This window comes from Rhododendron vialii, chromosome 6a (genome assembly GCF_030253575.1).
Source record: "Rhododendron vialii isolate Sample 1 chromosome 6a, ASM3025357v1".
Classification (NCBI taxonomy): Eukaryota; Viridiplantae; Streptophyta; class Magnoliopsida; order Ericales; family Ericaceae; genus Rhododendron; species Rhododendron vialii.
The window spans coordinates 42,289,399-42,307,968 of NC_080562.1; the positions used below are offsets into that span (position 1 = coordinate 42,289,399).

At 38.7% G+C, this 18,570-nt stretch overlaps 3 protein-coding genes across 3 annotated transcripts in view; 1 reads left to right on the top strand and 2 right to left on the bottom strand.

Annotated features, from left to right (window-relative positions):
- LOC131329720 (probable pectate lyase 22) overlaps nucleotides 1-18,570 on the bottom strand; it is a 97,316-nt gene that overhangs the window by 33,072 nt on the left and 45,674 nt on the right. The window lies entirely within an intron of this gene.
- LOC131329719 (fasciclin-like arabinogalactan protein 1) lies at nucleotides 1,168-4,666 on the top strand. The gene is made up of 3 exons (XM_058363062.1): nucleotides 1,168-1,966; nucleotides 2,716-2,995; nucleotides 3,981-4,666. The coding sequence occupies exons 1-3, from the start codon at nucleotides 1,475-1,477 to the stop codon at nucleotides 4,451-4,453; spliced, it is 1,245 nt and encodes a 414-aa protein (XP_058219045.1). The 5' UTR covers nucleotides 1,168-1,474; the 3' UTR covers nucleotides 4,454-4,666.
- LOC131329749 (nudix hydrolase 10-like) lies at nucleotides 6,413-12,026 on the bottom strand. Its single transcript, XM_058363102.1, has 9 exons — nucleotides 11,809-12,026; nucleotides 10,858-11,032; nucleotides 9,540-9,605; nucleotides 8,918-9,055; nucleotides 8,352-8,429; nucleotides 8,233-8,283; nucleotides 8,105-8,139; nucleotides 7,448-7,556; nucleotides 6,413-7,029 (listed from the first exon to the last, which is right to left on the bottom strand). The coding sequence occupies exons 2-9, from the start codon at nucleotides 11,014-11,016 to the stop codon at nucleotides 6,838-6,840; spliced, it is 828 nt and encodes a 275-aa protein (XP_058219085.1). The 5' UTR covers nucleotides 11,017-11,032; nucleotides 11,809-12,026; the 3' UTR covers nucleotides 6,413-6,837.

The following is an 18,570-nucleotide window of genomic DNA, read 5'->3' on the forward strand; positions in this document are numbered from 1 at the left end:
TATATCGGTGAAAATTTGCTCAATTCACCAACGAGCTTCTATGTCAAGAAGTATTACCTCGTCAAAACACTATAATTGCGAGTTGCGTAAATCCTTCATCATTATGTGGAGTTTACGTGTAACGAAACACTATGTTTGTACCATAAATCCATGCACGTAAAGTTGTAAACTCACACCCAAAACTCTCAACTGTCCCCCTAAATCTATGCAAGCGGAATGAACATACTACTAGTAATCATTATTAAGCTTGTCGAACACAAGATGGGTTGCCCTACTCCAGTAAAACCTCATCATTAATTTGATACTCTTTAATTCCCAATCAACCACTAGCACCTCGTAGAAGCGACTTTTAAATTAGTTAGTCCCGTTCTGTTGAGATTTTTATTTTTTAAATACTTTTTTTTTTGCTTTACGAGACCAGTCATTTTCTTGTTATACATCACCTTTAGTTTAAAAAATACGGAGTAAGTATTTATTTTAGTTAGTAAAACACGCCCTGATTCTTAAAACAGTCTTGCTAACCTCAACTATCCCATGGGTAATTGACACTTAATGTCGAAAAAGTTAGAATTTCAATGTACTTTTTAAAAATAACAATATGTATTTTTCTTAAAATACCTATAAAATCTTTCACATATATCAATGCACTTTTCAAACATTAATGTCAAAAAATTTTCCTACTTTTAACATTTCTCTCTATTTTTCTGCATTTATTACCCTTATTATTTTTCAAAAAAAAATTTAAATACTAATTCAAACATAGCGTAAATCGTTGTCCACCGAACTGAGGTTGGCATTTTCCTTAAACGAAAACTAGCTCTAAAAAGAGCTGTATGCCATCATTTCTCTTTTCCCCATCTGAAGGGTCCGTGGCCCTTATTATTATTTTTTTTTGGAACGCGAGACGGGAAAATCTTATTTCTGGAGCACCTGTAAATAAGAGTTTGCAGCGTTCAATCGCGACAGTCCAAAAGTGTTTTGGACAATCTGGATGTTAAATGAAACTTTTCTGGAGAAATATTAAACTTTTTTTTCGAAAAAATTTCATTAAAATTCGGACCGTTCAAAATACTTTTAAACTGTCGCGATAGACTGCTACCGTAAACAAGGTGTTTTCCAACTGCGCCGGAAATTAGTACTCCTCGCGAAGACAGAGACAATACAATGGAGCATGATCTCTGTCGGCTCCGCACATCTTTTGACAAACAATCGTCAATATTTCCACCTAAACATTCGTCATTTTCCTCAACTAATCCCTGTTTAAAAACTACTGTACTAACAAAAAAACAACTGGCATTCTTGTAAATCAAGCCTCTTCCTATGGTCTCTTTCCTTTACTCACTGAACACTCCACTCCAGATCTCTCTTCTTCTACTACTCGACACCATTTCTCTCTTCCCCTGTCCCTCTCTCTCTCTCTCTCTCTCTCTCTCTCTCTCTCTCTCTACCCTATCTGCTCTCTCTCTCCACCGCCATGCAGCTACCGACGGTGGCCACCGGGACAACAGTCCTCTCTCTCCTCCTCATTCTCCTCTCACTCTCTCTCCCCCCCACCTCGTCAGCCCACAACATTACAAAAATCCTGGAGAAATTCCCTGACTTCTCCACCTTCAACCACTACCTCACCGCCACCCACCTGGCGCCGGAGATCAACAGCCGCGAGACCATCACCGTCTGCGCCGTCGACAACGCCGCCATGTCGGATCTGCTCGCCAAGCACCCCTCGATCTACACCATCAAGAACGTGCTGTCCTTCCACGTGCTGCTGGACTACTTCGGGGCCAAGAAGCTTCACCAGATCACCAACGGGACGGCTCTCGCCGCCACCATGTTCCAGGCCACCGGGACCGCGAGCGGGTCGTCCGGGTTTGTGAATATTACGGATCTTAAGGGAGGGAAGGTCGGGTTCGGAGCGGAGGATAATGGTGGGAATGTTGATGCTGTCTTTGTCAAGTCCTTGGATGAGGTGAGAAACGTTTGGTTGCTCCTGGAAATCTAATTCTACATGTCCTGTTTTGTGCCAAATTTACCCCATTAGTTATTACGCAATGCTATGAACACATTTTTAAAATTCAATTCTGGACAAGGTTAAGAATTATGTCTGAAACTGTAAGATGCCCATGGATTCTGGGCATAATTGCTGTCCGAAGTTGTGTTTTAAAATTGAATTCCTAGATTTTTGATTAATTATGGTTTTTGCTTTATTATGCTGGAGCATTTTAAGTTTTTGACACTGTTACTTTTCTGTGCTACTAAAATGTTGGTTCAATTTGGCCTATGCTTCCATCGAGTAAAAATAATAATTTTGTGAATATGTTTCAAAATTCGTATACTCGTACTTTTCTCAAAATCTAAGTGTACAATTGTAGAAAAAATACTGTGAAACAATTTTGAAAATACTATATCATTTTGTAATTTGATGGGAAACATAAATTCACTATGGTCAAAATTGGACAAAATTGGAGATGGAATGACATTGTTCGGTTTTGGTTTTAAAGGAGATTTTTTAAAGTAATGAGTGAATAAATAAATAAATAAAACTTATTGAAAATTCTGTCCAAATATTTTGAAACCTCGAAACGAGCAGCAGTCTCGCTGTTGAAATGTCTTTGTCGAAGTTTAATCTTAGTGAAGCGACGTGATATGTATGTACCAGTGTTGATTATAAAATTCGAGATATTGACTGAGGATGTCTGAATTCTTCTTGAACATCAGATACCGTACAACGTCTCGGTGATCCAGATCAGCAAGATCTTAGCTTCGAGTGACGCGGCAGCGCCGACACCCGGCCCGAGCCAGATGAATCTGACCTCTATAATGTCGGCTCATGGCTGCAAAGTCTTCGCCGAGACTCTGCTAGGCTCCGACGCCGAGAAAACGTACGACGACAATATCGACGGCGGATTGACAGTGTTCTGCCCCGGCGACGACGCCTTCAAAAACTTCTTGCCCAAGTACAAGAACCTAACGGCGTCAGGGAAGCAGGATCTGTTAGGTACCCTGTTTTTTTTTCCTGGTTTTTTTTATGTTGAATTTATGTCAAGTTTTTTTTTTTTTATCTATCATTTAGAGGATGAATCGGAAAAGTAAAAATTACTATTAAAAGCAAAACAAAATACGAAAGACAAAAAAAAAAATTCGAGAACTGTATTTTAGTGTTTCTAATATTACTTTTTTACTAGTTTTTGACTGAAGTCGATAATTATATATTTTTTCTTTCATATTGTCGTCGAGACAAGTGCGTAATTAATAACAAGAAATTTGGTGGAAAGCTGTACAAAAGATTACGAAAAGTCTGAAGTTTTCGGAAGCTTTTTCTCTCTCTTAGCACGGTTTTAATAAACTTATCTTTAGTTATTATTCCATTTACCTCTCCTCGTTTATTATTCTAGAAACCTCCCTCAAAACATTTTACCAAACAACATACCTTCTTCCAAATTATTGTTTCGTCGTATTAATTCCGTCTTTGTTGAATTTTGGTTAGATCCATATTAAACGTTTTGGATTGACCATTCGGTCTGATCCATTCGTTTTGACGAGAGCAGTGTAAAAAGCAAAATCTTGTGGGGAAAAAAATAAGACGGAAAAGGTTTAAAATAAAATACAGGGAGTGATTTTCGAACCCTCTTTTTTTTATAACCGTACTCTCCCCATTTATCTTTATTTATTTGAAGGTACAATATTATTCATAAAAGATCTCATTTTTTTGCACATTTAAGGACAATATTGTATTTTTACGTAACTAAAAAGACAAAAGGGAGAGCGAGGTTATAAAAAAGCAATGCGAAAATCATTCACATAAAATGCCTTTTTTGTTGTTTTTGTTTTACAACTTTGATTTACATTTGTGTGCTTTTTAATTCTCTATTTTTTTTGTCAAGAGAAATGATGCATCGAAAAATTAGTATTATTATTACCAAAAGTTCATTAACAAATTATGAGAAATGAATAATCAATTTAATTTAATCTCATTTTCTTAGAGTTTCACGCCGCTCCGGTGTACCAATCGATGGCAATGTTAAAATCCAACAACGGTCTGATGAACACTCTGGCCACCGACGGAGCCAACAAGTACGATTTCACGGTACAGAACGACGGCGAGGTAGTGACGTTGAAGACAAAGCTCGTGACGGCAAAGATAACAGGGACGGTAATCGACGAACAGCCGGTGGCGATTTTCTCGATCGATAAAGTTCTGTTGCCGAGGGAGCTCTTCAAGGGTCTGGCGCCGACTCCCGCTCCGGCGCCGGCGCCGGATACAGTGGCTGATGCGCCGAAGCCGGCAAAGAAGGGGAAGCACCTGTCGCCGCCCGCGGCAGATTCCCCGGCGGATTCGCCCGACGGAGACGCGGCTGATCAGACTGCGGATAGCAGCGGTGCCGTTAGATTTAACGGCCCGAGATTTATTGCGGTGGGGTTGGGTCTGTGCTTGGGTTTACTACTACAGCTGTGAGTTTCTGGATTGGGAATTTTTTTTTTTTTTACTTTTTTTTATTAGTAGAGAAATAAGTACTGCCTTTTACGGCTATTTGTTTTCATGGTATATTCCTATTTATTTTTTCTTTTATTGGTTTTTCTGTGTGGCTCTCTTTTCTTTCTTTTTTCTTTTCAAAACTTTTGTGGTGTACGATTGTGATTTGTGAAATGATTGAACTAAGTTAAGGGACGTTGTGGTAGTCATTTTCAATGATTGGGAGAATTGGATGTATTTTGACAAGGGCCCGTAGTTGAATCTCGACTCTTCATCTTAACAATCAATGGTTTAAATTTGTTAAAGTATACTTCTTGCGATCACTTAGATTGCCCTTTGTAGTCTAACACCTCCTTTGGATGGAGCGACTTCGCGAGAAAAGAAAGGAGTTTGAGGGGGAGAGGAACACCTCTGGCGTTTGGATGGTGTAGCAGGCGAGAGAGGGTGAGAAAGGGAGGGAGACGAGAACCCTTTACACCTCCGTTTTCGTTTCTCACCGATTTTGGTGCGATTCCATGAGAGAAGAGTGCGTGCGGGCCACGGAGTGATGTGCAGTCGCCGGGGTTGAGAGACAGACACCCCCTTTGGTCGCCGGAGATGGGAGACAGTGTGTTTGGTCGTGGGAGTTGAGAGATCTTGGTCGCCGCAGCTTTGCCGGAAATTGCCCTCAGAATCTGATTTCTCACGATTGTTTGGTTGGGGTGTGGTTGGGATGGTGAGAAAACACAACTCTTTTTTTTCTTCTCTCACTAATAAGAGAGACCACTCCCCTTTCTTTTCTTCTCTCACCCCTCCATCCAGAGGAGCTGTAACTCTAGAAGGTAGACAAGCCATATTCTTTCGACTAATTGTATGTTCATTTTCGATGGAGATAAAAACTTAATGTCCAAACCTGAACTGAACCATGTTTGTTTAGCCAATAACATCGCCCTCAAGAGGAGTGATGACTTTTTTTTTTTTTTTTGATCCGCGAGGAGTGATGACTTTGTTTCAGACAAAATTCAATTAATGAGATTATTAAGTGCTCGTGGAGCAATGCTCCAGCGCTCTCCTAATCATTCACTAGCGCAAGATCCATACACTTTTCGATGCGTCTCTCATCACTCTCCTCATCATTCTCTAGTGCAAGATCCATACAGTTTTCGATGCGTCTCTCATCACTGTATGGTGGGGAGAGATGGCTGCAAGAACACGCAATAATATTTCTAGGGCATGGAGGTTGCAACTGCTGATAAACCTGTCGTTCAACGCCCAACCAATGTGCTTGCCAATCAGTCTTTGGAAAACCCAGTATTATCTTTAACTTTCAAGAAGCAAGGAATATGTTTCCGCTAAAGCTCACTCTACTCTTTGACTGAGCATACAGTACAACGGGGAGATACGGAGCCTTGGGACTTTATAGAAAGAACAAAATGTGCCTTTCACATTCAGGAAGCAAAGGATAAGTTTCTCTGCAAACTTCAGAGCATCTTTCACTGATACGCAACTCGCGCTCGTTAACAAGCAAGCATATTGTCACGGACTTGGTTGATTCCGCAGGACATAACAATATGCTGACTTAAAAAAGAGGACTGGAATAACAAAGATCTTTGTATGAATTCGAGGGAAACTAAGATTGCAGAACATTCTAGAGGCTTTTCCAAGTAGTGTACAAGTTTAACCACCATCTGTAACCTTGACTTAAAGGAGGGAGTCATTTTCAAGAAAATGATTGAGATGAAGAATTTGTATAGACGCATACTAATAGCAAAAGCAAAGAAAACTAGGGCAAAATCCAGTCTGGAGCCCCACCTTCAGAATCACTCAGTACAATGGCCGAGCCCCACCTTCAGAATCACTCGGTACAATGGTGAACCATTGTACCATTATCTATGCAAGGGACCTTAAAGATTCCAAGAGATGTTCCATACAACAGACAACAATAACGTTCAAGACAACTACTTATTCAATAGTGCTTATCAGTAGAAAATATAACCACCGGAATTGAAATTCAAACCTAATCCAGTGTGGTCCCTAAAAGGATTGAAATACTATGCCATCTCTGAAGTTCTTTAGCAATAAGAGATGGTACAGAAATGTATTTTACCCATTCAACATTATTTAGACTACGGAAAAGAGAATGATTGGCGCTAATAGTAAATCACTAGGTAGTGATAATGCCAAAACTGTTTTTGTTGGTGCCAAAATTCCAATGCACAAAAGACTTGTACACTTGACATGGTACAATCCTTTTATGCATTGGAGTTTTGGCACCAACAAAAACAATTTTGGCATTATCATTTCCCAATCACTAAATCATATAACCTAAAGTTACAGAGACAATGACCTAACCATCAGTTCTAACTCCGACGGCAGATTGTGGAAATTCACTTGTTGATGAGATCATGGCTGTTCAAATAAAGGTAACTTATCCGGTCATCAAAATATGACCTTATTGGAAGCGGTGAAAATCCAACATATTCTCTCTCCAACTTTGCCAAACAAATCTCTGCAGTGTACTTGGCAAGACCGTGTTTCTGAGTAAAAGGTTGGGCTGCGTACTCCTCAAATTGTATCCACTGTTTTAAGGGAAGGGGGAAATGCAAACAAAAGCATCGTGAGTTATTGCCACATATGTGCAAGACCACAGGGATATTGCTCTCCAATTATTAGAAGGAAACTCAATGGTTGCGATTTAGAACCAAACTGTCTAATGCCAAGAATACTTGCTGGGAAAATAACAGATGACAGACAACTAATGTTGTCTCAGAATTCTAATATTTTGTTTTACCAAAAAAGGAGGAGCTGTTTGCCTCGTTACCGGTAATAATGCGTCTAGGCTAATATCAAGACGAGTGGTTGATAAAACAAGCAAGCAAACTGAGGGAAAAGAGGAATTTCCGTTTGACCGGAAAAAAAAAAAAAAAAACTGAGGGAAAAGAGAAGCAAAACCATGTCTTTACAGATATTGGCTGATTCAGTTGTCTAACCAAGTACCTGGGCAGCTTCAATCTCTGATTCTTGCTTTTGAATGTCAAAGGATAGTGGACGCATCAAGCAGACAAAGAATAAATCCGACTTGTCAAAGAATGACTTGTGGAATTGCCTGTAAATCAATTCAATGGACCAAAAACGCATAAAAATTCTCATTCTTTAACAACAAAAAAGAGGCTGATGATCGGTAAATTGCATCAGATTTTGCAGTTGTTCAATTCACTCAAAAAGATGGTCTCGCATGTGCAATTGAACCCATTGATAGTATTATTTGGTATGAGTGCCGTGGTTTACGTTGAAGGTAATGCTAGGGGAGGGAAGGGGTAATACTAGCGAGGTTGTCTCTGTAAGGAAAGGAAGCCATAAAGTTTGTGATCAAATTATGTTACTAAAATTACGATCCTCGACAAACCTGAATAGCTGAGAGAGGACTTATGTTTCCATTCCCAAATGGTTGGACAAAACTCTTTGGAAATGAGTTGAAGGTCCATTCAAGCTACCCCGAAAAACGAATTGAATCTTAGCACACGAATCTAAGCAATTTGTTTCAGGTGTTCTATCAAATTTAGTCTCTGCCAACTTTCCAGCATACAGCAAAATTTCAAAACTAGGATTATAACTAAATGTGAGGAAGGAACTTGGAATATGCAAGATACAAACCTGAAAGCTAGAATTTCCACAAACTCTGCATCTATCTACAAAATTATCATCACAGAAGCATCAGAGACACAAGTATGTAAGAAGCTGAAAAGTGGGGAATGAAATAGACAATTAGACTCATCACTTACTCCTGTTTCTTCTTTTACTTCTCTTACTGCTGTTGCAAATAGATCCTCACCCTGTGGATAAAACCGATCAAATAATTGTTGGAAGGCCTTTGCAATTCATGGACAAGTTTTATGCGTACCTCATCAACAGTTCCAGTAGGGATTTTCCACACACCTGTTCCTCTGAATTTGCCGCTCTTTTCCTGGACCACGAGCAACTACCAACCACCAACCACTTTCCAGGTTCAAAACAACAAACACAACATAGGCAGACGCCAACACATCTAAAGCAAATTGTGAACTAGTGCATTATGAAATTCACATATGCTGGAGGATCACATTGAGTACGAGAATATGAGGAGGGAAATCAAAGCAAAATATGTTTCATTAAGTTAAGCACATTGCTCGAAGAAGAAATCCTACAATGGATTGGAGAAAATCAACTAACAAGAGAAAGTAACCAAGCTAGAGGAGTTGCAAATCTCCTATCTACACTAGAGTATACATCGACCTGACATCTTAAAAATTGTTTTATGCCAGAGGATGACTTTATGGATCTGTCACAATTTGCTGGACTGCATGAAACCAAATCTCACTTATAATAACCCTAAAAGTCCAAAAAGGAGATCATTAAGCAGAAAAACTCCTCAGAAAAGCAAGCAAGTCCATGCAAGTAGTTGGAACTTGAAACGTAAGGGGTGAATACCTCTCTTTTATCATTCATGACAATAGCACCAACAGCTACTCGATGTGTAGCATTTGCAGGGAGAGTATTGGCTGTTTCAGGAATCCAGTATACCAGCATCAGATAATCAGGCTCAGCATGGTGGTACCTGAACCCTTCCTGCCTCCACATAACAGATTACCAAAGGAAAGTAAATAGGCAGAAAAGCTCCAAAAAAGTAATAACAAAATCACCAAATCTAAAGTATGTTCAGCGTCATTTTCTCACTATGTTCCAAAAATCAATTGTATAACAAGGATTAGTTTCTTCTAATTGCAATTGTGAAAAAGATTGGGTGCAGGTTGAGTAGCAGTACCACAGTTTGAATCTTTTAAACCAAAACCAATTCCCAAGTGTTCCAGTATTATAAAATCTGTCATCAGTAACTTCTAGGATAATAAGATATGCTTTGGGTACAAATACACATTAAATAGCCAATGTTGCAGGGTCAGAGTTCCAAGTCAAGACCGCATCCCATACAACTAGGAAGCAATTCACCCTTGACCTAAATCGTGTTTATGGGGCTACTGGGTCACAGATACCAACCCTACTTTTTACAAGTCAAACACTGGATTCCAGAGTCCAAGCAAGTAGAAAATATTACCTGAACTGCAGTTTCAACAAGATTTACAAGTGCAATGGGCAATTTGATCCAAACGCCCCTCTTTCCCTGCAAAATTTACAGTATAGTTCAAACGCCGTGATTCAGGCTTCTGCATTCATGTTAACAGAAATTATAGTCTACTGAGTCTTGACGAAAATGGAAATCACAAATTTATGATATCATCTCTTGAAGAGAGACCCTTGGTTGCATCTAAGTTTGTTTTACCATCTCTTTGAGAGCCAAGACAATTGAAAAGTAAATAATCATCAAAACGGAGAAGAAAAAATAGCCTAGTTAAGGGGCTTAGTGGGTTGGATCCCAGGTTGAGAGGCACAGTTATCCTTTGGGGGTTTATAGCCAATCTAATCCATTACCTGCTACAGTAAAGGAACCAAAAAAAAAAAGTGTGGATCTCTACGCCATTTTGGATGAGGTATGAGATTGGAGCTAAATATAGCATTAGAGGAAGAATAAACGATGGAAAACCTATAACGACGCACTAAGCATCTTCCATCGTCTTGCATATACGATGGTTCAAGCACCGCTTCATCTACTTCCAAAACATAACCTGCTAACTTTACCCACGCTAAGCAAAGATGTATGGTATAGAATATTAGAATTCATCGAAACCAACATTTAGGGAACCTTTATGAAGTGAGCGATTACGAGATTATTCAATGAAAAGTCTCAAACACTAAAGTGGCAACAGACCAGTCAAAAGTGCCCTCAACTCAAATAACCATTTCTTAATTAAGGAATATGGCCACCTACTATAAAATCGTCCAAAGTAAAAACTGAATATAAGTCGGAGGCTTGTTGATCTATGACTCTGCTTGAAGTATGTATGAGTTTGTCAGGTCAAGCGAAGAACTAGAAGGCAAGCAATGACAAAACGTGCCAGAGTAGTTCGTACTGCAGCAGGTCCTGACTACTTGACTCGATGACAAAATGCAGTTTCACAATTTGGTATTACATTCAACATCTTTAGTCCAGATATTCATATTCCTGAATATAACGTAAACAAGCTATGTAGACATAGAAGCTGCCTCGGAATGAGCATCACATTCCGACAATGAATCTGTGTCACGCAAGTTTTACTGTTATATTATGAGGTTTTGACGTGCAAGTAGTGATCTTTTTTAGATAACTGTACCCAGCACCCAACAGTAGAATAATTGCACCATAATATAGCAAGGTATTGCATAGAAAGTCATCCGCCTGTTATTTCTGACCATCATTTCTTCTAGAGTTGATACAAAGATTATCCAACAAAGCAAGTATCAATTCATTCCTGCATGAATATGAGCAGAAGAGAAACCTGTAGCTTCCACAGTGATATTGAAGATCTAAGTTGAGAACGAAAGGCTTCAGGCTCCATGGGTTCCTTCATTTCCACTATGATACCACCAAAGTCATCATTAACCGCGGGAAGTAGTTCAACGTGTTGAAATCTATTATCAGCAACCACTTGATCCATTAAACCTGAGATTTATCTGATTCACACAAGAAAGCAGCAGGTTCTATATTAACAGCAAAAACCTGCTCTACATTAAACCAACTATAATAGTTCTTCTCCCGAATTGGATTTCTGTATGAACCAATCCATCCTAAAAAAATTGTAGATTCACCCAAGTAAAAAATGTAGCTAAAGTTGCTCTAAGATGAACTCTGAACAAGTCCGCCTCAGTCCTCATGTAGTTCCTCACATCTGAGCTGAGCTTCATATCGTAGTAACTATCAAGAAAGCATGATGAACGAGTAATCATGATAATTATCCACCAGGAACGCTCGCTTAAGTTGTTACTATTAGAGGAGGGATAACTTTATCATTTACACCTTCAACAAGCCCCCTCACAACTTCAATTTCACAAGGAAAAACTAAAGAAATACTTCTTTCTATTCTGAAAGAACCGTTTACTATGCAAAATGAGAATTTAAAAAAAAAAAAAAACATATTTTCTTATAAAATTTTGAACTTTTTTGCAAATTTAAAAAACTCAATGACACTCATAAACTCGCAAAAAAAAAAAAAAAAATTTGTTTACTATGCAAAATGGATCGACACAAATTCAAGGGAAGTGTAGAACAAATCCAGCTACAGAAGAGAAACACGCATGCGCACCAAATTCAAATTTTCGAAATCCCTCCGTTTGATTCACCGGGATTAAAAAAAACAGAATCAAATGGTTGACAATGGGACTGAGATTATTATATTATTCTATATATTACTATATTAGTAGTAGAAAAATCAAACGGCAGCAGAGATTACCTGGAAAAATTCTTCCGGTTTGGAAGCGTCGGTGGTTGGTTGTGAAGTGAAGCCCCCACTAAATATACTCCTAAAAGGAAGTCTAAACGCTAGTATTAGATTAGTCTAACAACCACCGCTGTTAGTATTAAACTGACGAATAGATTTGTTACGTAGGGAGTTAAGGGAGGGAAATTTATAGAGGAGGTAGGATCCTGAGCCGAAAATCTCGGTGTTTTTTTATCATCGAGGAGTTTTTCGACGGTTAAATTTAAAATATAGTACATAATTCAACGGTAAGAAAAATCCTCGTCAGAGAGGTACAGTTTTCGAGGAATTTTCTAAACGTTGAATTTAAAACATACTACACAATTCAACGGCCGGAAACTCTCTCAATCTCAACACAGAGGCACGCCTTTACCTACCTTTATAGAGTGCGGAGAAACTGAAATTTAGGTGCGTGATGACGCTCTGGGCTTCCATTTTGATTAGGTCATCCCACGTGGATCTTTCTGTTTTTGGTTTGTGAGTCACCTGGGTCCCACTCACTTTAGCCGCCCACCTCGGTTTTGTTACGCGGAGCCGTGGAGGCAGGAGGAGTGGGAAGCGGGGGGCTGCTGTGCCTAATTCTGGGCCACTCTGGTCTCGTTCTGATGATTGGAATCGTTCACTTTGTAGAGCTCGCTGAGTAGAATAACCATGCAAAAAATCATCTTAATTGGATATCGTTAAGTTCCTGATCAGAGCCTATATAACCCTCAGTCCATGGGTTACAGTGGATTTGATCCAGTATTTCGGATCCATTCTTTTCAAGATAAAAAGGTTCCGATCAGGCACTTAACAATATCCAATTAAGCTGATTTTTTGCATGGTTGTTCTACTCGACGAGTTCTACAAAGTGAACGATTCCGATCATCGGAGCGAGACCGGAGTGGGTCCAGAAACTGGGCCCACCAACATGCTGTTGTCCCTAAGGGGACAGCAGCCCCCCTCCTCCGGAGGAGTGTGGGCCGTGTGGTGGCAGGAAAGGACGTGGGGCCTGCTGTGCGCGCGGGCGAGCGAGTCGTCCCGGCATAGAAACGTGATTTGAATAGTCTATTGTGTGGTCCTGCGTCAGCTGGGCAGGCTCTTATATCAGGAGCTTGGGTGTTTTGTGTGTGTATTTAAAGGGTTCATTCTATCTTTTCCTAGTCAGCAATTGTCTAAGTAAGTTAATAGGTGAAGTTATCCTCTTATCTTCCCTTTAAAAAAAGAAAAAAAGAATAGTCTATTGTGTAGAGTTCGATGTGCAGAATAAACTTGTAAGAAATTGATCAATCTATTTGACATCGATAACTTAGGTGAATCACGTTATTTTGACAATAATAATGTGGACAAATTGCCTTGAAGAAAAAGCGAAGCACGCATTATTGATCATAATACTGATCACGTGGGAGAAAGGGATTTTTTGTGAGGGAGACAACTAGGAGAGGAAAAAGGGGTTTTAGCAGTACTGGTACATGCATCTTTATGGTTTTAAGGAGGCAATATGATTGTACCGATCAATTTTATGGGATTTGTTGAACGTTACTACATTTGGAACTAGGAGAGCAATAAATGGCAACGAGCGAACACAAACTCGAATTCGAACTGTTTGATTAGTTTCAACCCCTGCAAAAAAATCTTACTCTATCACTTGGTAGAATTCGACAAGCATTTTATTAATAAAAGAACTCATATTGATGGATTATCAATAGTAATGAAACCGTAACCTATTAATATTTTTATTAGAGATAATGAATGGTTAGATGATTCAAAGATTATGTTTACAATGATTCTAGCTATATCTACAATGTGCATATTGATATCAAACAAGTCGTCAAATTGTATAAATAAAGTGGTTTGAATCCTCCACAAAACGCACGATTCGAATCATTATAATACTAGTATGATTTTAGAAACTCTCACCCAGGCGGTGTATGGATTTAGTTTAGTGTATAGCGGAGGGGGGTCTTTGTTAAGTCACGTCAATTAAGAGTCGGTTTGACTAATTGTGTAGAAAATACTACGATAACTTTTGTGAAATGATTAAGATTAAGCTATGATGGGAAGAGAAAGAGTTGGGGCGGTCACCTGCAACGTCTACTCTTTTGGCCAACCTTTACTTTTGTCAAATTAAACTAATATTTAAATCAATAAATTGAAATCATGAAGACGACATTAGTACCTGTATTTTTTTTTTTTTTTTACTTTTTTTTTTTTTCAAAACTCATCGAAAACACAGCATTAACGGGAAAGTGGTGGCCACGTCAAAATTCAGAATCGTCCAAAATAATCTTCCGAATTCCTACGGTCAAAGGCTAATCATCGGCCCAGTCCCAAGTGCCTTGTTTTCATAGTCAAGAGTCTTGGGTCAAAGTTGGGAAAGCCAGAGGCCCATTTCCTGAATGGACTGATCTTGACCGGGTTGACCCTGACCCTGACTTTAACTTTAACTTTTGTTTGTGGAAGAAAAAAGGAATCATTTTTCAGATTTGGGATTAGGCTGGATGGGCCTTCTCCTCGTGGAGATTGGGCGAGGTAGATAAGCTGTTGTCAACCCCGTGTCGCACCCGTTACTTACCGCACGGGCGGAGTTAGGATACGTGGGTAGGAGAGCTACACTTGAATTGTTTTTATTTGGGGTAAAATTGTCAATATATGCGGGGTCAAATAAATATCAGGAAAAACTAAAAATTCAACTCGGTGGGGGCCGCGTGACCCCACTTCTCGCCGTATTCCTCCGGCCCTTGACGTATCGTACCGGCACTAAAACATAATACAGTTGCTTAGTGATCCGTATCAGCTAAAAATATTACTGGCATGTAGAGGGTGTATTCCGAATTTCGGCCCGTGCAAAAATATTATTCTTTCCCCTTGAAAGGCTTGATTTTTGAAATAATTAAACAAAACTTGAAGTTCATAATGCGTTAAATCGTATTAATTTGTTCTTAGAAATAATGGTTAAGTATATCGAAGGGTTACAGTTTGTTTTATTTTTATATACTTCAAAGTTTTGCAACAATATATAAAAATGTTTATTGCGGTAAATCCTAAGCGATACTGAGATACACATCAACATTAGTAAGTACCACCTAAATTTTCTAACAATCACTGGAACAGGGTTGACAACTTTGGATAGATCAAAACAAACAGAGAGAAATTGGAAATCAAGACGGTTTACTTAGGAGTTAAGACCCACTTGTTCAACGGAACTATCAGGAAATGAATATCTAATTTCGTCGATGGGATGATACCAAATGCTTCATGATATTATACTACTATTCTACACTTTGTGAGATAATATATTTGATTTACATTCAATCGGCACATTATATTTTTACCCAAACACCGAATGTATAGTCTATTTGGATATATATAGTCCAACTTGATGCTCATATCTGATCCAACAAGCAAAACCTTCATTCCTTCCAAATATTTTTAATCATTACTTAAATCTTGCGTAGAAAAACGCATTCTCCAACCCCGAAGACTATCCCATCATTTGTCACGAGCAGAAATTAATCACCGAACCAGAGTCACGAGAATATATATGAAAGAAGGAATCATAAAAAGCATACCTTTTTTCAAGCTTCTTTTCTTTTTCGTAAATCTTTGCAGAAAATCCAATGTTCAAACACAACCTAAGGTTCTTATCCCACTTTGGCTAGCTACTAAGGATAGAGGGCCACACAGAAATAATTCCGAGTGCTGCTGAAACCATAGTTATGGATACCGTTCCGTACCGGCCGGTACGTACCGTTTTGACGAAGAACCGGTATCCTAACCCCCCAATTTCGTTCCGGTCTCAATACCGGCCGGTACCGGACTTTTCGGGAAATACCAGCCGGTATCGGGATACCGGCCTTTTCGGCCGAAATTTTACAGAGTTTTTTTTTTTTTTTTTATATACTTTTTCTGGTCCCAAAAAAACCAAAAAAAAAAAAACATTTCAGGCCAAAAAAAATAAAGAAACGTTTTTAAAAATTTTAGCAAAACACGGGCTTAACCATAGTACGTGCGCGAGGCTTAGATCCCGGATTTGTACCCCCCCTGCGCACGAATAACCCGTGACGCACACCCGGTTAATTGGTTTCCGAATCAATTTTTCCAAATTGCCTTCGGCCGCGGCACATTTTTCCGAGCGCGCGAGACCTCTTATTGGGTTCTCATTCACAAGTTCACTAGTGTGCAAAGTCATTTAAAGTGGAAAAGAATTTTGTAACTAAGCAATGTGGGACTAAAGAATCTCTAGTTGAGATATTTCATGATGAATTGTATGATATGGGGGATTTTTTTTGAATTATAATTACATATAATTATTATATATATTGTAGTTGCGGTAAATTCGAAACGGTACCCGGTACCTGACCGGTACCGGTACGTACCGTACCAGTAGGAAAACCGGTACCCTGTCCGAAACGGTATTCAGAACTATGGCTGAAACTGATATGAAAATTATGTTTCTCATTTTCTCTTATCCTGTTTCTTGCTCATCTGTTTCTGTTTCTCATTTCGAAGCACGAAAAGTTGGCACAGCGTGTAATCACCATAATGATGGTGTTAATTTTTTTTATGAATTAAGTGCACATCTGGAGTCCAAAATAAACGCAAACCACATCAATTGAAGACTGCAGGAATTTTGTAGCAGGTAGGAGAGAGAGAGAGAGAGAGAGAGAGATATGCCGCGTTGTCACCATTGGACTCGGACCAACTTGAGAGAGAGAGAGAGAGAGAGAGAGATGCCGCGTTGTCACCATTGGACTCGGACCAACTTGATTGTCTCACCCCTCATGTTCTTTTCGCTCTTATCCTGGGCCGACTGTTCCACAGGTTGCCACAAAATTGGGCCAAAGCCACACCATAAGAGTACCAAAAAAATGCACATTGTCACTCTTTTCTTATGCCCTTGTTGGCTTTGAGTCAGGCTATGACTCTAGCCCACCTTGAGGATACGCTTACATACGGATTCTCTATGCATAATAGTCGGTCGCTCAACCCATCTAGACTCTTCTTTTCCGGCCCTCCAAAACTCGTTTGGTCATGTACGAGAATGGGTTTGCTACATGGTGGCCACCTCCCCGTCATTTGCTTACTTGGGAAAAAAGTTCACATTGTCACTGCCTGAAAGGAATTGCGCAGGGGGATGGGTGCTTAAGGGAATTGAATCTTGCCCACCTAGGATAGAGTAAATTAGGATTAACGAATGAAAAAAAAGAAAAGGAATTGTGTAACTCAATATAGGAAATTGATTTACATGCGCCCACCTTATAAATAAGGGGATTCTTGAATTTTCTGGCCTATTCTTAGACCAGATGAACTCTTAAAAATTCCATGCCATATGCTGCACAAAGGATGTTTGGCAATTTATTTACTGATTTACATACTATGTAGGATATATAATAAAATGTTTATTAAAGACACATCCCACATAGGAGGCATCTGGGAATTGAAAGGTTAAGATCTACAATGTCTAATTAGGATGTCTAAAATTTTTAGTATGTTTAGTTTTGTTCTATGTAGTGTATTCTTGTGAATCTTGTTATTATTTAATCATTATTTTACCTTTTCCGTTTGTCGCGACAGAAGGATTCTATTCATCAACCTAAGCACGGTCGATCTATTGGTTCGAACACTTGATTAGGGAACAAAACCGCACACAATTCGAACTGTGTAAGTAAGAATTTCGTTTAACAACTTGAGCTATATACAAATTAATGAGCATTTTGTCAACCAAACTAGTATGCAATCCTCAGACTATTGAAATGCAATCCCTTCTCCCCACACTCCAAGGTAACGTGTTTAGGTCAGGCTTTCAGGCCTGACTTTACAATGTTTGTGATCCTTCGGCAACAAGGGCAAGAAAAGAGTCATGGGCAGCATTCAGCATTGACACATCAACTCAATTGAGAGAGAGAGAGAGAGAGAGAGAGAGAGAGAGAGAGAGGGGCATTAATGAAGTGGAAAACAACTTAACCCAAGGTGACCTGATCAATTCTTTGGTAACTCGGGTTTGTTTTCTTCCCAAGTCTTTTAGGTTCAAAACATCGTAGGTGTTATTGATTCTTTAGAATTAATTCATAGTTCAAACGAGATTTCGTCCCGACTTTAAATAAATTCCTATTAATGGACGGTCAAATTAGTTACGGAAATTAATGTACGAGTAGGTGTTTGGGAACCTACTTTTTAGCTTTTCATGTTTAACTTTTTGGTTTTTTGGTTTTTGGATTATGGTTAGAATGTATTTTGTATTTGGTAGAATGTTTGGATAATTTATGCAGAATGCATTTTGTAGCAAGAGTAGTGTTTGAGAGATATGAAATGAAAATGCATTATGGGTTGGTTTTTTACTATATTACCCATGGTTATAAATAATGGTGTATAATGTGTTTAAATAATGTTGTAATCAATTTTTTAAAATTTTTATCTTGAAATTGATTTATTTTTCATTAATTAAAAGTCTCGAACTATTTTTAATTATGTTTTTATTGTTTCAAGTATTTTTTGTTCTTTCCTCCAACAATGTTCAGACTTTCAAATTAAAATAACAATTAAGTTAAATCGAAGTAATTGCAAAAAAACAAGAACCCTTCAAACTATAGTATCAATCGAAATTCATTTCTTTTGAAATTAGATAGAAAACTAATAAGGTTTTTGCAATCAAAGTACCTTGATTTCTTTCACTTTATTTTTCCCCAGAAACTTACCTCTAGAATTTTTTCCATGGAATTTGTTAATTTGTTATTCTGCAATCTCTAATAAAAA

What these genes read in the sequence shown, in the direction of transcription:
- LOC131329749 (XM_058363102.1), bottom strand. Translation starts at nt 11,016, where the DNA reads ATGGATCAAGTGGTTGCTGATAATAGATTTCAACACGTTGAACTACTT. An exon ending in TTGTTGAAACTGCAGTTCAG is followed by an intron (nt 9,056 to 9,539) that starts GTAATATTTTCT and finishes ATGTGGAGGCAG; the next exon opens with GAAGGGTTCAGGTACCACCA. An exon ending in GTGGAAATTCTAGCTTTCAG is followed by an intron (nt 7,557 to 8,104) that starts GTTTGTATCTTG and finishes ATTGATTTACAG; the next exon opens with GCAATTCCACAAGTCATTCT.
- LOC131329719 (XM_058363062.1), top strand. Translation starts at nt 1,475, where the DNA reads ATGCAGCTACCGACGGTGGCCACCGGGACAACAGTCCTCTCTCTCCTC. An exon ending in TTGTCAAGTCCTTGGATGAG is followed by an intron (nt 1,967 to 2,715) that starts GTGAGAAACGTT and finishes CTTGAACATCAG; the next exon opens with ATACCGTACAACGTCTCGGT. An exon ending in AGGGAAGCAGGATCTGTTAG is followed by an intron (nt 2,996 to 3,980) that starts GTACCCTGTTTT and finishes TCATTTTCTTAG; the next exon opens with AGTTTCACGCCGCTCCGGTG.